Genomic DNA, 13,715 nt, shown 5'->3' with positions numbered 1-13,715 from the left:
GTAAGTAACCTTCACATTTTCTTTGTGAAGACTTGAATCTATGACACTAAGTGGTGGATGGGGTTTTAGCTACAGAGCTCCTATTAACTTTAATGAGTCACATGACTAAAAGCTTGTCCATTGCTTTGAAAATGTAGGGGTCAGTGTTAGAAACACAAGGAAGTAAAGATTAGAACCAACAGGATCCAGAATGTAAAATAAGAGATTGTTCAGAATGATATCCTGCTGCTGCTTCTGCCTTGTGTAGAAGTTTCTCTGTTGAGGTTTGAGGAATCAAGTCTTCAGGGAGATACGGAAACAAGTCATGCTTGTTAAAGCAATCAATCTAGGCGCTGCTGCTGAATAATGAAATGATTGGACACTAATGACTTTCCAAATTTGAGGAAAAAATAAAAGGATAGAGGACAGAAGGTTAAAAAAAGATAATAGTTAAATAAGTGATATTTAAAATCCTTCCCCATTCTGAGCATCCCTTTACAGTCCTCCTTGTACAAGGACTAACTACAGTCTCAATGCTTAAAAAAGGATAAAACGCACCAGGAGAGCTGTCATTTCATTTCCTACTCTAATCACTCAGAAGAAATTCAGCAAAAAAAGAAGTTTTAGGTGTTTCCTAAGAGATCTACGGGGAGGGATAGTTGTATGGAGGTTGTAGGTTTTTGGAGGAGGGGGGTTGTATGTTCTTATGTACCAACTTGTCTACATAGTCAGGAATCTCTGCCTTCTTTTTCCGTGTACTGTGTACTGTTATCTCTTGTTTTCAGTGCTGTAAATTAAAATTATCGTGGTCAAAAGAAACATGCCAACTGTCAGTTTAAATCCCTTAGAGTGAAAGCCTTACTTTCTCTCCAGCTGGGTAAAAATGATGGAAAAATGTTAAGGGGCTGTGAAACCCTAGATAAAGTGAGTGATGATGGTGTGGATACTATGGAAGACAGGCAAAGCATTTCAGGGGCAAGGATACATCACATAAGATGGCATAGGTTCTGGACAGTGATACATCCATAGAGAATAGAAGCTGCTGAAGTCATTCAAATGAGCTTTGCAAGGATATCTAAATTATGCCAAGAGCATTGCCAACCCTGGAGCAATTCAGAGTCAAAAGAGTTCAAAAATTATGTAAAACTGGTTTAGACCCATTTTCCCCAAGGCTGAATTCTGTGCAGTGCAAATTGGAGATGTGGTACAGTTTTCTGCTGCAATGCTTTGCAGTGTTCTTCATGAAAACAAATAGGTTTCATCCTATTGAATATAGAAATTTTTACTGAAGCAGCTTAAATTACAACATATTTTTGGGGCTAACAGGTAACTTTCTGATAGAGATTTATTGTCCAGGAGTTTTAACTGTTCTGGGGGTGTAATTAGTGGAGTTCCATGGAGTTTTCCTCATGAGACATTTCAAGGAAAATGGAAAATCATTTTTGTCTAAATTAAAAAAAGAAGAGCCATAGCTTTGAAAACCACTGTTTCCTCAGAGCACTAACATCCTTTAATTTGGAAATGCTGCTGTAATGTCTTTATCAGCCTTTGTTTCAGGCTTTTTGTGCTGTCAGGTTAGACTTCATCTCTATTAATTCACATTTCATCTTCCCTGATAATCAGAAATTTAAATGCGCTGTTCAAAGTGCACTCTGTGACGCCACATCTCATTGGGGAGAGACTGATTCTATCCACAGTAATAAGATAGGTCCAATAGGTTTATTTCTCCCTCTTCCTATCCCTCTCCCCTAACACAACTATTATGTTGTGGTCTGAATAAGCTGGTATCATCCTAGGACTGGTGAATCTTCAGCTGCCTACTTAGGGCAACTTCATGGCCAAAGGAGCCAAACATGGGGCCAGAGCCTGTCACATAGGGTAAGGGCAGAAGTTACACATAAACAGGTCGGAGTGATCAGAAACTGGTTTAAACCTGTAACAGAACAGAAGTTCAGTGCACATAAACCAGTTTCAAAATGGCTGAAACTGGTTTACGATAAACCTGCTTGAATGTAGTATCAGACTTAAGTGATTTGGGTCAACCAGTTTATGAAACTTCTGTCCCAGACCCCTTCCTAGTTCAAGTTAAATCACAGTCCCTAAGCACCCCAGCATACTTTCCAGCCCAGCCCTGTCTGTTGGGGGGGTGCAGGGCAGGGACAGCCCTACCAGGCAAACCCTGGCTGGGGTCTGGGGCCAGTGAGGGAGATTCTGGACTGCAAATCCCAGAGACCTCAGGGGCAGCAGGAAGAGGAAGCAAACACAGCCCATGCTGGCTATGTGCCAGAGAGCTGTGGTCTAGCATCCCCTGGTGCCTGGCCTGAGTTACTGCAGGCAGGTGGCTGCAAAAAGTAAATGTCTGTTCACTTGTTAATCAGTTTAATCTGTGCAGTTGTTAAACTAACCTGCAAAGACTGAATCAATTCAGCCTTGGGTTTTTTTAATGTTTGTACTTAGCCATAAAGCTCAGAGGGTAGTTACATGCATCTTTTTCTCTGTACTCTCACAGTTCAAGTGAATTAGAGAATACGGTCTATACCATGGATGATTTTAGGAGATTTAACTGGAGGTCTTGAAAACCTTGCTTAAAGCCATAGCTTATAACTATAGAATAAAATGGAGAGAACCTCCCTCCCTTGTCCCCTCCCCAACAGACCTATATTATAATTGCAATTGTAGAGAATGGTTTTTAGGGTCATGACATTTGCTCCCACTTGCATCCAGTTCAGAATCACAGAAATTCCACTTCCAGGAAAATGTCATTCATGGGGGGAGGGGGGGGCGGGGCATTAATTCTATTCACATAATTAAACTATGTGCCTGATTATGGACTGGTGAATGTACCATTTCATTTCATTTCATCTCAACAAACTCTTGGAAGAGACTTTTTTATCAGAATAATTGTGTAGCACATTTAATTGTATAGTACTTCCCTGTTTAGACTGGAATAGTAGGTGTTCCCAGTAACTCAGTGAAAGACTGTGACATCACTTTGTCTAAGTGGTGTAAAGACAATATAACCTGCAGCTATGTAGGACTCTTCTGTGTATAAACGGATGTTTTCATTTTACAATGGCTACTTGCCCTTCAATTTTACAAGTGTTAAATTTTAGTCATACTTCTTGTATTTAATTCAAAGGTCCTATCCCACCTGAAAAACCAGTGATTATGTTCAATAAGCTCTGTGCCAAAAGTCTTAGGAGGTATGTTTTTTTCTTTGACACAGAAATACTGAATGGAGGAGTATATGTTGGCCAGAACAAATTTCTTTGCTATGCGGACACTATTCATTGGCAAGACATTGTGCGTAACCCTTGGGCCTCCAACTTCACTTTGGTTCCAACAAATGGCAGCTCAGAATGTAAGTAATTATTTTATTTCTACTTTGCTGTTAGCACATTGCACAATTATATGAATATAGTCCCAAGAATTCTGTGGACCCTGTTGTAGAAGACTAATTGCAAGTTCCCCATCCTTCTGGTGAAGTCTTTAAAAATCCATTAACCTAAAGAAAAAAAGAAAAAGAAACAAATAAAGAAAACAAAAAGTATCTGCAGTCCAATTTTTTTGCTCATCATATTTTTCCTTGCTTCTGTTTCTTTCAAATGACACAGTTATGGAAACAGAAACTTTACTGTTAGGATTTCAGTTCTTCCTGTTTCTTATTTTCTGCCTTAAGTCAGTCCTTTGTGGCTTGGGACAGGTATTCAAAAAGCCTGAGCCTGAACTGACTAATTCTTTGCAGGTTAGTTTAACCTGGCTAGGCTGAACTGGTTTTCAACCATACAGATGTTCTGTCTGGACTGAAGAAATTCAGGCACATGCCTGCAGTGGGTCAGGCTAGAAGCCAGGGGGCACTAGAGCAGCACTCCCTTCCCTCCCAGAGTGCTAAGCTGGTGGGGGGTCCCTGGCAGGCCCTGGCAGGATACTCTGATTGCGGAGCCCCCACCCCTTGCTGCTCCTGACCAGGGAGTGAGCAAGCCGGGAGTTGATAACACAGCCACCAAGAAAACAAAATCCTCTCACATTAGCTCAAGCTTTTCTTAAACTACTTTTTCCAAGCAGGGAATGGAGGGACATTACCAGTTACCTGTTGACTAGTTCCAAAACCCCTAAGTGGACACTGTCCTGTCTGCCTTCGTTCCGTCTCCCTTACACAGACACCTCTCAGCATTAGCTGGCATACCACATGCTGGCTACAGTCCATGCTGTGGGAGAGGGGAACAAGGAATCTCTGTTTGAGCAGAGTGGGAGGGAGAGGCAGGGGGGAGCCAGGCAGTTTCTGCCAGAACTCCAGCCAGGGGGCCAGCCGGAGGGGAGGGGCCAGCCCTGCTCTGAGGAGGACAGTCTAGCCCAGCCCAGCCTAGCCCAGCCCAGGGCTGCAAAGCATCTGGGATGCTGGAAAAGTCTGGTTTAATTTAAACTAAGAAGAGGTTTGGGACAGACATTATATAAACTGGTTTGACCCTAATCATTTAAGTCTGATACTACATTAAACCAGGTTTATCTCAAAATTTTCAGCCATTTTCAAGCTGGTTTATGTGAACTGAATGTCTTTTCTGTTACAGGTTTAAACCAGTTTCTGATCACTTAAACTGGTTTATGTATAATGCCTGTCCCTAGCCTGTGGCATCAGTTAGTTTCTGCAATAATTGCCTAACTTTATCTAACTAACCCCAGGCACCCACTCCCCCTGATCCCAAGCTTCCATTGCACTGGTTGTGAGGCATGAAAGGATCTAATGAATGATCTCACAATCATGCCTCCTGCCATGCATGGGTGGCATGGCAGGAAGTGCAATTGTGTGGATTGCCCATCAGATCCCATCACATGCTTTTACCTGCTCATCCGGAGGGACCCTGACTGATAGACCTTTCAAAATAGAAAGAACTTGTGAGTAGTGCCCACTGCAGCATAGAAACAAACTTCAATGGTGGGTAATTGAAAAATTAAGCCACTTTAAAGAGGAGGGACAATCTACATACTCATGAGCATGCATTAGCTGATCTAGTCTACATGTTTTGTCTGTAGATTTCCAATAAAGGGAAGCTAAACCACAACAATGTACACCTAAATGAAATATGTGGTAACTTCCACAAGATAGGGTAGAAAATGAAATAGTTAAAGCAGATCCAGGTTTAACTATGGTAAGTTTTCCTGCTGTTCCCCCCAGTTAGAGTTAATTTTTGCAGCTGATTCACAGAGTGTTGTAGATCTTTTGTTGTTGTGGTTGTCTTTCACACTTTATCTGTCTCTCCTCCCTCTCCCCTGACAAATGCAAAAGCAGCATCAATGCAATTAGCATTTTCATAAGTGATAACACTGGTACTGTCACTAGTGTATGAAAGTGTTGTTATTGACTTAAGTAGATGCAAAGTTAGGCCGGTGTCTAAAGAGTTTTTGAAAATCCTACCCTAAATTAATTCAGCAATTATTATAATTCATATTAGGATATAAGATTGTGTGTTTATTGTGATGTTGTTATGTTGTAAGTATATGTTTTATTGTTTTATAAGGATTGTGTTTTTGTTATTGCCCTTATTAAGGCAAAGACCCTACTGCTCTGTTTTTTCATTTCTCTTTCCTCATTTTTTGGTATTTCCTCATCTTTTTGTATTTTTACACGGGAAAGGACCAACATGTGATGGTGGGACCAAAGTACTTTAATTACAAATATATCCTAAATAATGTTTATTTGCTGATGACATGTATTAGCTGCAATATATTACAATTCTATTAATATGTTCATTCAGAACAACATTTTAATGCATTTTTCTTTCTTTTTTGCCAATGGAATTTTGCAAACACACAATTACCTATACAACAAATATAGTCCCAAATAAAATCCAGGGTTTATATAAATATTTGATGTAACTAGGAAATCCAGACCATGTCAATAGCATACCTGGCATAAGTAGGAACCTAAATCCCATAAAAAGAAGCTAAAATGGTATTATATAAGATATTGAATTTTGGAAGATAGTTGTTTAAGTACTATTCAGACTCAACATACAGACATCTCTATTTTAAAATATCTGCAGTTAAATAATAGTATATAAAAATAGTCTTCAAATGAAAGATACTCAGAGAAATAGGAGAACCTTATTACCACCTGTCAAGAGTAAGGAATAAGCGAATATTTTACTGGTAGCTGAAAAAAAGACTTCAGACAAGTTATTTGTGCTGATGCTGAAAGGCATTGGTAAAATGATTTTAATGTTGAATTACAACTTTCAAAAGGGAGGTTTATACAGAGGCCTGTGAAACTGGCATGTGTTCTTCATAGTCGGTCCAAATGTCACTCTCCAGGATGTACTGGATGACTAAGACTCTAGCTAGACCTCCCAGATCTTGCTTATCACAAGTGAATGGACAATGAGTTTGTTAGAAAGGTTTTGATTCTTTCTTACATATTACATTATACCCACAGAAGATAAGAGATGCCTCATCTGTTCTTAAAAGATTTTCACAGGTGTGGTCAATGATGATGGTACATATAAGTCCATGTAGGTATGATAGCTTCTCCCACAAAATGTACCATTGCTGAAGACAGTAGTATTATCTATAGTATGGTTGCCTAACCAGTAGCCCATGAGCTGTTAATATTTGGCTTCAAGGTTCTCACTCAGCTGCCACTCCCCTCATTGCTCCAGCTGCAATAGCTCCTGGAGTTTCTAGTTCTCCTTCTCTGTCCTTCAGCTGCTGTCTCCTGCCTTTGCCCCAGGACATGGGGTCGTGTGGAGAGCAAAGGATGAGTCCAAAGCCATACTGGGAGAAGGGGATGGTAGCACCTGCACATTAGAGTGGGGGTTGAGCGGGACCACACGGTGTATAGGTGGGATAGGGGGAGTGTCCACATGGAGTACCTGATGTGACCAATACAGTGTGCAGCCTCCATGGCATGTGGCTCCTGGGGGTTTAGAAGTTGAACAATAGGGCTGTGAGAAACAGCAGCATTTCATTTCAACTTCTGTTTTAGCATTTTGAAGCATCAGTGTTTTATTTCTCTGTTTCGAAGCACTGTTCTGTTTCATTTCATCGAAACTGTTTTGCTGTTTCGACACTGTTTCGATGCATTTCGACATTTTGCCCATAGGCTATAATGGGAAATCATGAAAATGCCTATAACTTTGTCATTTCTTGCCTGATTCAGATGAAAATTGCAGGGATGGTAGCTCCTTCTGGGGGCATGTCTCCCACCAAGCTTCAAGGAGATAGGTGCAGGGGTTTCTGTGAAATTGCACCTCAAACTGTTCAAAGCAAAACTCCTATCACTTGCTGGCAGCAGCAGCATGCTGTCATCATTCACATAGATCTGGGGGTCTGCTTCCCCTGGGAGGAGTCTGGCACAGCCCCATAGTCCTCCTGGGGGGTGCAGGCACCTGGATCTGAGTGTGAGATGACAGCAGACTGCCACTACCAGCCAGGGTGAGTGCCAGTACTGGGTTCTCCATGGCGCACAGCATGGGCTGTGCTGAGCAGATTCAGGTGCTGGTGCTGTCCCCAGCTGGCAGCAGTAGCATGCTATTATCTTCCTGCTCTGCAGCCAGTGTGCAGAGATTAAAAAATAAATGCAGCATTGGGTAGTAGGAGGCAGTGGAGATCACCCCTCTCACTTGGCAATCGTGTGGCAGCTGCCCCATGGCATGGGTGCAGCACAGCTTGGCAGGGTCCTGCATGCTCTCCTGGAGCTGGGATGGATCCACATGTCAGCCGGAACTCCTGGTTCATTGTCCACCACTCTGATCATTCCCTTGCTGTTCCCATGAGGGGTTTCAGCAGGCTGCTGCCTCCAGCTGGGGAAATATACCAGAACTGCCACCATCCCCAGCTGGCAGTGGCAGCCTTCTGGTATCCCACATTATCCAGGGGCCTGCACCCCCCAGGAACAGATGGGGAAGCAATCAGAGAGCTGAGGATTCAGACTGGGAAGTGGGGGAATCTTCAGGGACCTGAGAACATTCCTCCAGATCCTGATTTGATTCCCCAGTCCTGGGCTCAATTCCCCAGCCCCCGGCTTGATTCCCCAGCACCCAGTTCAGTTCCCCAGCTCTCTGATCATTCCCCCAGTTCTTCCTGGGGGGGAACAGGCCCCCAGATCTGTGTGCTGGGTTTCAGCAGGCTGCTGCTCCAGGCTGGGGCCAGCAGCAACACTGCAGTCTTCCCAGTGCTCAGCGGGGGCTGTGCCGAGCAGCTGTCATGGGCCCCAGCATGCAGCAGCAGCCACCTGCTGAAACCCCACACGTGGATCTGGGGGCCTTCTGGGTTCCTCGATCACAGAGCTGGGGAAAGTGATCAGAGAGCTGGGGAATTGAACCAGGAGCTCTGGCTAACAGATGGAGCTGCCCCAACTCCCAGACAGCATGCAGAGCCCTGCTGAGCCATGCTACATCTGCACAATGGGGCAGCTGCTATGCAGGTGCCAAGTGCGGGGGTAATCCCTGCTGCCCCGCGCTCCCCTGTACTGTGTGGGGGAGCTCTGCCATGAGCCCCCAGGAGCCCCAGTTACCACTGCTCCATCTGGTGAGTTCCGGGCTTTTTTTGCTTTTTTTTTTAAAGCTCTACACTCACTGGCTGTGGAGCATGTGGATGACAACATGCTGCCCCTGTCAGCTGGGGCTAACACCAGCACCCAAGTCTGCCTGGCACAGCCTGTGCTGAGTGTTGGGAAGACCCTAGTGCTGGCACTGGCCCCAGCTGGCAGTGGCAGCCTGCTCCTTCCCGCCTGCAGATCCAGGTGCCCATGGCCTCCAGGAGGGCTGCAAGACTGTGCTGGACTCTTTCCAGGGGTGTGGGCCCCAAGGTCTGCATGAGGGATGACAGCATCCTGCTGCTGCCAGCAAGTGATAAAAGAGTTTTGCTTTGAACAATTAGAGGTGCAGTTTCACAAAAAAACCCTGCACCTATCTCCTTGAATCTTGGCAGGTTTCATGCACTCAGAAGGGGCTACCATCTCTGTAATTTTCATTTGAATAAGGCAAGAAATGACAAAGCATTTTAGTGATTCCCCATTATAGCCTATGACCAAAACAGCATCGAACCTCCAAAACAGACTCGGCCAAATCAAAATAGAACAGTGATCTGAAACACCGAAATAAATCACTGTCTCTCCAAAATGCCAAATCTGAAACTGAAATGAAATGTAGCCATTTCGCATAGCCCTACTTTTCATCACCACTGGGGTTGCCAACCCAAGAAAAAAAAAATTTCTGACAATCTGCAGAAAATGATTCTTCATAAATATCACAAGAAGTTTTGTATGTATTTTACTATTAAAGGTGAATTATTTTAAAAAGTCTCATATTTTTATTGTTTAAGTTTTCTACTTAGTTTACAAAATAAAAATACACCACTTAGTTTCATACTAATTTATCTTTACTAAAAACCATACTTTTTTTTACTGATGCATGCTTTTACTGATAGATGTTTTATGTAATGTAAATCTAAGTCTTCTGCCAGGCCCTGCCCTACTGCCAGATCCCAGTTAGAAAGGCTGGGTTCAATTTAGAGGGTTAGCATCATCCTTGGTAAACAAGTAAACAAGTTTGTTTGTCAGTAAAAGATGTGCATTAAAAAATAAATTCTTGAGTTGGTAACCCTGCTTGACTGCAGCAGTGGTTTTAAACTGTGCTGTCCCCACCCTTGGGGTTCCTTACTAACACCTACATTCATATGCCCTTGACTGTACCTTGCATATACTGAGCTACATAGCCCACTCCTCCAGCCTTGCCCCCAGCACCTCTGTTGATCTTGTCCCAGCTCAGACCCCAAAGAAGCCTACCTGTGACCCAGCAGTATTTCAAGCAACCAGTGGGACTGAATTGCATCAGCAGCAGAACATAGCTAGGAGCAGAGGGGTCCACAAAGTCCTGAGACAACACTCCTTCTCAGAACAAGTCCATAAATTTACAGATATTTGGCAACCCTGATCACTACCTAGGAAGAACAAGGGTTCAACTTCTGAAAGGATTGGCCACTCCATGTAGCCAACCAAATCTTTAAATTTATGTCTTGGCCTCTTTCTATATTCATAGGTATAGATGCAAAACAAAGTCATAGCCCATATTCCACATACTTCATTTTGGCTGACTTGCTTTTTTTTTAAGCCCCCAATGCATATCATGTCCTCAATTGTGCAGAGCAGCTAACAAGCCTTGAAGCACAATGGTACCACTTCAGAACATAACTTTGCTTGGAAATTTCTCCTGCTAAGGCAAGAAGAAGAGTAACATGAAGTAGAGAGGACAGAGAGATATTGAAGTGCTTTTAAACTGATACCACTTCCCTAGCTTCAGTGTTTGTTTCCCTTCATGGAACTACTCTTAACTTATACTTCTATAAGCAGAGTTGAGTTTGGCCAATGGACTCTAGAAATTACCAGTGCTCTTTCTTGATTCTGTTCTCTGAAATTTTTCTCATAGTTGTTAGTGTTAAGAAGCCAGCTAAAGAAGCCAAAGCAGCTTAACCAGTCTAATATTAATACCACAAATCTATGAATAGTAAGTGGTGTTTCTCTCTCTAGTTTTTAAATACATTTTATATGCTACATCATGTTCTTAACAAGAATGCAGAAAACCTATACTTGATGCTCTTTGAATTATATGGTGATGCTGTTCTTAATACAGCTAGTAGTTGGTAGCATGTAGCTCCCTGTGTTTCACTAAAATGTAACAAATATTGTAACAGTAGCTGGCTCACCTTTCTGCTCTGGGTCTACAAAAAAGGATATATTTCTCTTTGTCCTATGTTTTGACTTTTGTACTACAACAATATTATTTACCACATTCAGTTCTTTCCTTTTAGCATGTATTTTAGCTGCAAGCTTCTTTTAAAAAAGATTATCATTTAAAGCAGGGTTTTCTGTTTTTGACTAACTATAAATCAACATATTTAAAATTGAGTTGCTAAAATTCTGCACCTATAGATGGGATTTTTAACTGACTTAGGACCTCCTGAAAATCAAGGAGAAGTATTCTTCAATTCATTTATGCATTTATGACAATCTCACCTTAAAATACTGGTATAAAATCTACTAACATTTACTTTTGTCTTCCTCTAGTGGCTATATCATATATGAGCACACTAGTCTATTTCTGTATCCAGATAATGGAGTGGCTCCTTTAATTCAAGGATGGGTGTGGCCTTTTGAAGCTAGAGGCCTCAGGTTCAGTCTCCAGTGATGATGCAATCAGGAAGTTCCCCAGATGACTGAGTTAAAGTGACCAATTTTTTTTTTTTAAGATATTCAATGCCATTATTCTTACTGAGCTTCAGACGATCTAAAAGTCAGGCCACTTTGATTTGAGTTTTTAAGTACATTAAAAACTTCTGTTATGAGCAAGAACAGTATAGGAATTCCTAACCACATGCAAAACATGCAAAGGGAGCAATTCTGTAGGATTTCAGAGTTAAATTAAGAGGTTTTGACTGAACTTTGTTTTGAGATTGAGGATTTTTTTGTTTGCTTGTTTTAAAATCTAGGTTCATAGCAAAGTCAAAAAGGATTGAATTATTAGGCTGATATCATTTTACATTGCTAATATTATAAATTTAAACTAACTGATGCATTTTAAAATATGAAAATTTAATTTCAAATTGTTTTCAACTATTACTTTTGTTTTTAATACCAAACAAGTTAGGAAAACAGCCTTATTCAGGGCAGCCTTTCAGTATGTGCTCAGTTTCAAATGAAGTAAGTGACACTTAAGAACATTCTTAAGTGGTGACTTAAACACTATGTCATGAGTCTGGTCCAAAGTCAGTAAGCAAATTGCATTGTTCTGGATCACGGCCCATATTAATTATGTAAAATCTGAATGTTGGCAGGTTTTTTTTTCCCAGTACAGTAACTATATCTGAAAAGATTTATTATACAAAACTGTATACTATTCTTTATGTATGGTAGCACCTGATACACAAAGCTTCTGAGCTCCCCCATGACCACTGTTGTTTTGTTGCACAGCATGCATTACATTATACAGCGGAAAACAAAATCTTCAGCCTTTTTGTGATTTTGTAAATCTATGCAGAATTGAAAGGGAAAAGTTAGCATAAACATTCATCCCCTCTTTTAATATCATCTTATGGTTATATCTAAACTGTGATGCAGTAGTGCTGGCGGGGTTGCTCTAAATCATGACACCCGCCACCCCTGCTACTGTTTTATATGCCAAACCCTGCAATGAAACCTCTCCAGTGGTGTTCCCCAACGCTTCTCTCCAATGTGTTGAAGTTTGATTTTGAAAGCAGCAGAAGAGAGAACTCCAGGAATGGCTCCGCTGCCTCTTTTCAAGGTTTGGCACATTAGTTGGAGTGGGTGGGTAGAGCTGCTCAGGAGTGATATTCTTAGGGAGCACTGGAGATGTGGTATTGACATAACCAGAAGTTATTCATTGATGCATAGGTTTTAAGGCCAGAAGGGATCATTAGATTATCTTATGTGTATGTAGCATGGGCCACAGAATGCCATCAAGTTAGTCTTTTACTGAGCCCAGTAACAAGTATTTGTTGATCTGAAAACTGCAAGAGATGGAGAAATCTATGTGATTAGATGGTGGTTTGTTCGACTGGCTAATCATCTTCAGTGTTAAAAATGTGTGTTTTCTCTCTAATTAGAATATCCACATTTACAGCCAATCATGGGTTTTGTTATGGTATTTTTCACTAAATTACTGCATACTAAAAAGTGTTTTAATTTTCCCCTTTTGAAGGCAGTTATTATTGTAATCAAGTCCTCTCTTGATCTTTTTGGCAAACTAAACAGATAGAGAATTCCTTAAATCTCTCACAATAAAGATACTATCATCAGAATAATTTTTAGGTCTCTTCTATGTAGTCTTATCAATTGTTCAAAATCATCTTTTTTTAATATAAGGAAACCAAAACAGAACATAGTACTGGTTTCACACATGCCATTTACAGAGGTAAGGTCACCTTTTTACCTCTACTCACTACTGTATTCTTTTTTGTTCCATTTAGCCTTTTTCCCCCACAGAATCATGCTATAAGATTATGCTCAGTTGCTTATGCTCTGTGACCCCTAAGTCCTTTAACAAGATTGAGGATACAATCTAGTTTTGTTGGTTTAACCTGCAAATTTTGTTCCTAATCTGCCTCCTTGCGTTTGGCCTTCTTAAAATGCATTTTGTTTGAATAAGCCTAGCTGACTACATGATGCAGATCTTCTTGTAAGACCACCCAGTTTTTTACCATTATTTACCACTCTCCTTCAATCTTTTTCATCCACACATTTTAAGACTAGGGATTTTATATTTACTTCCAGAGCATTGATATGTATTACGAAGTGCTGGGTCCATAATGATTCTTCATAAATATCACAAGAAGTTTTGTATGTATTTTACTATTAAAGGTGACAATGGCTGCCCCGCCCACCCCAGCTCCTGGTACTTTAAAAAAAAGCCCCAACTCATTGGGTGCTGCCAGGCAGGGGGTGATCCCTGCTGTATCCCACTACCCCACACTGCATGCAGGGATCTGCCATGAGCCCCCCCACTCTCCTAGCCCTCCCACAGCTGCCCCACTTGCCCCAGCTCTGGCCCTTTAAGAAAAAAACCCCTTGTGCTCACCAGCTCCTGCTGTGGCCTTGGGGCTTCAGGGGGCTCATGGAAGAGCCCACCATGTGGTGCAGGGAAACAGGGGGCAGTGGGGATGGCCCCCCACTCTGCAAGAACTAGTGAGTTTGGGGTTTGGGGAGGTCCTTAAAGGGCCGGAGTTGG

The 13,715-nt window shown here is 41.7% G+C and overlaps 1 protein-coding gene across 6 annotated transcripts in view; it reads left to right on the top strand.

Annotated features, from left to right (window-relative positions):
- The window catches only part of ERBB4 (erb-b2 receptor tyrosine kinase 4), a 1,148,078-nt gene that overhangs the window by 780,373 nt on the left and 353,990 nt on the right, over positions 1–13,715 (top strand). For all 6 annotated transcript variants that reach the window (XM_019553894.1, XM_019553891.1, XM_019553890.1 and 3 more), the window contains exon 4: positions 3,206–3,340. In XM_019553894.1, coding sequence (XP_019409439.1) covers positions 3,206–3,340 — 135 coding nt within the window. The remainder of the gene's footprint in view (positions 1–3,205; positions 3,341–13,715) is intronic.

This window comes from Crocodylus porosus, unplaced genomic scaffold (genome assembly GCF_001723895.1).
Source record: "Crocodylus porosus isolate Cpor-Errol unplaced genomic scaffold, CroPor_comp1, whole genome shotgun sequence".
NCBI classification, from domain to species: domain Eukaryota; kingdom Metazoa; phylum Chordata; order Crocodylia; family Crocodylidae; genus Crocodylus; species Crocodylus porosus.
Note: the sequence above shows the minus strand (reverse complement) of the source record. Positions and strands in the feature narration are given on the sequence as shown.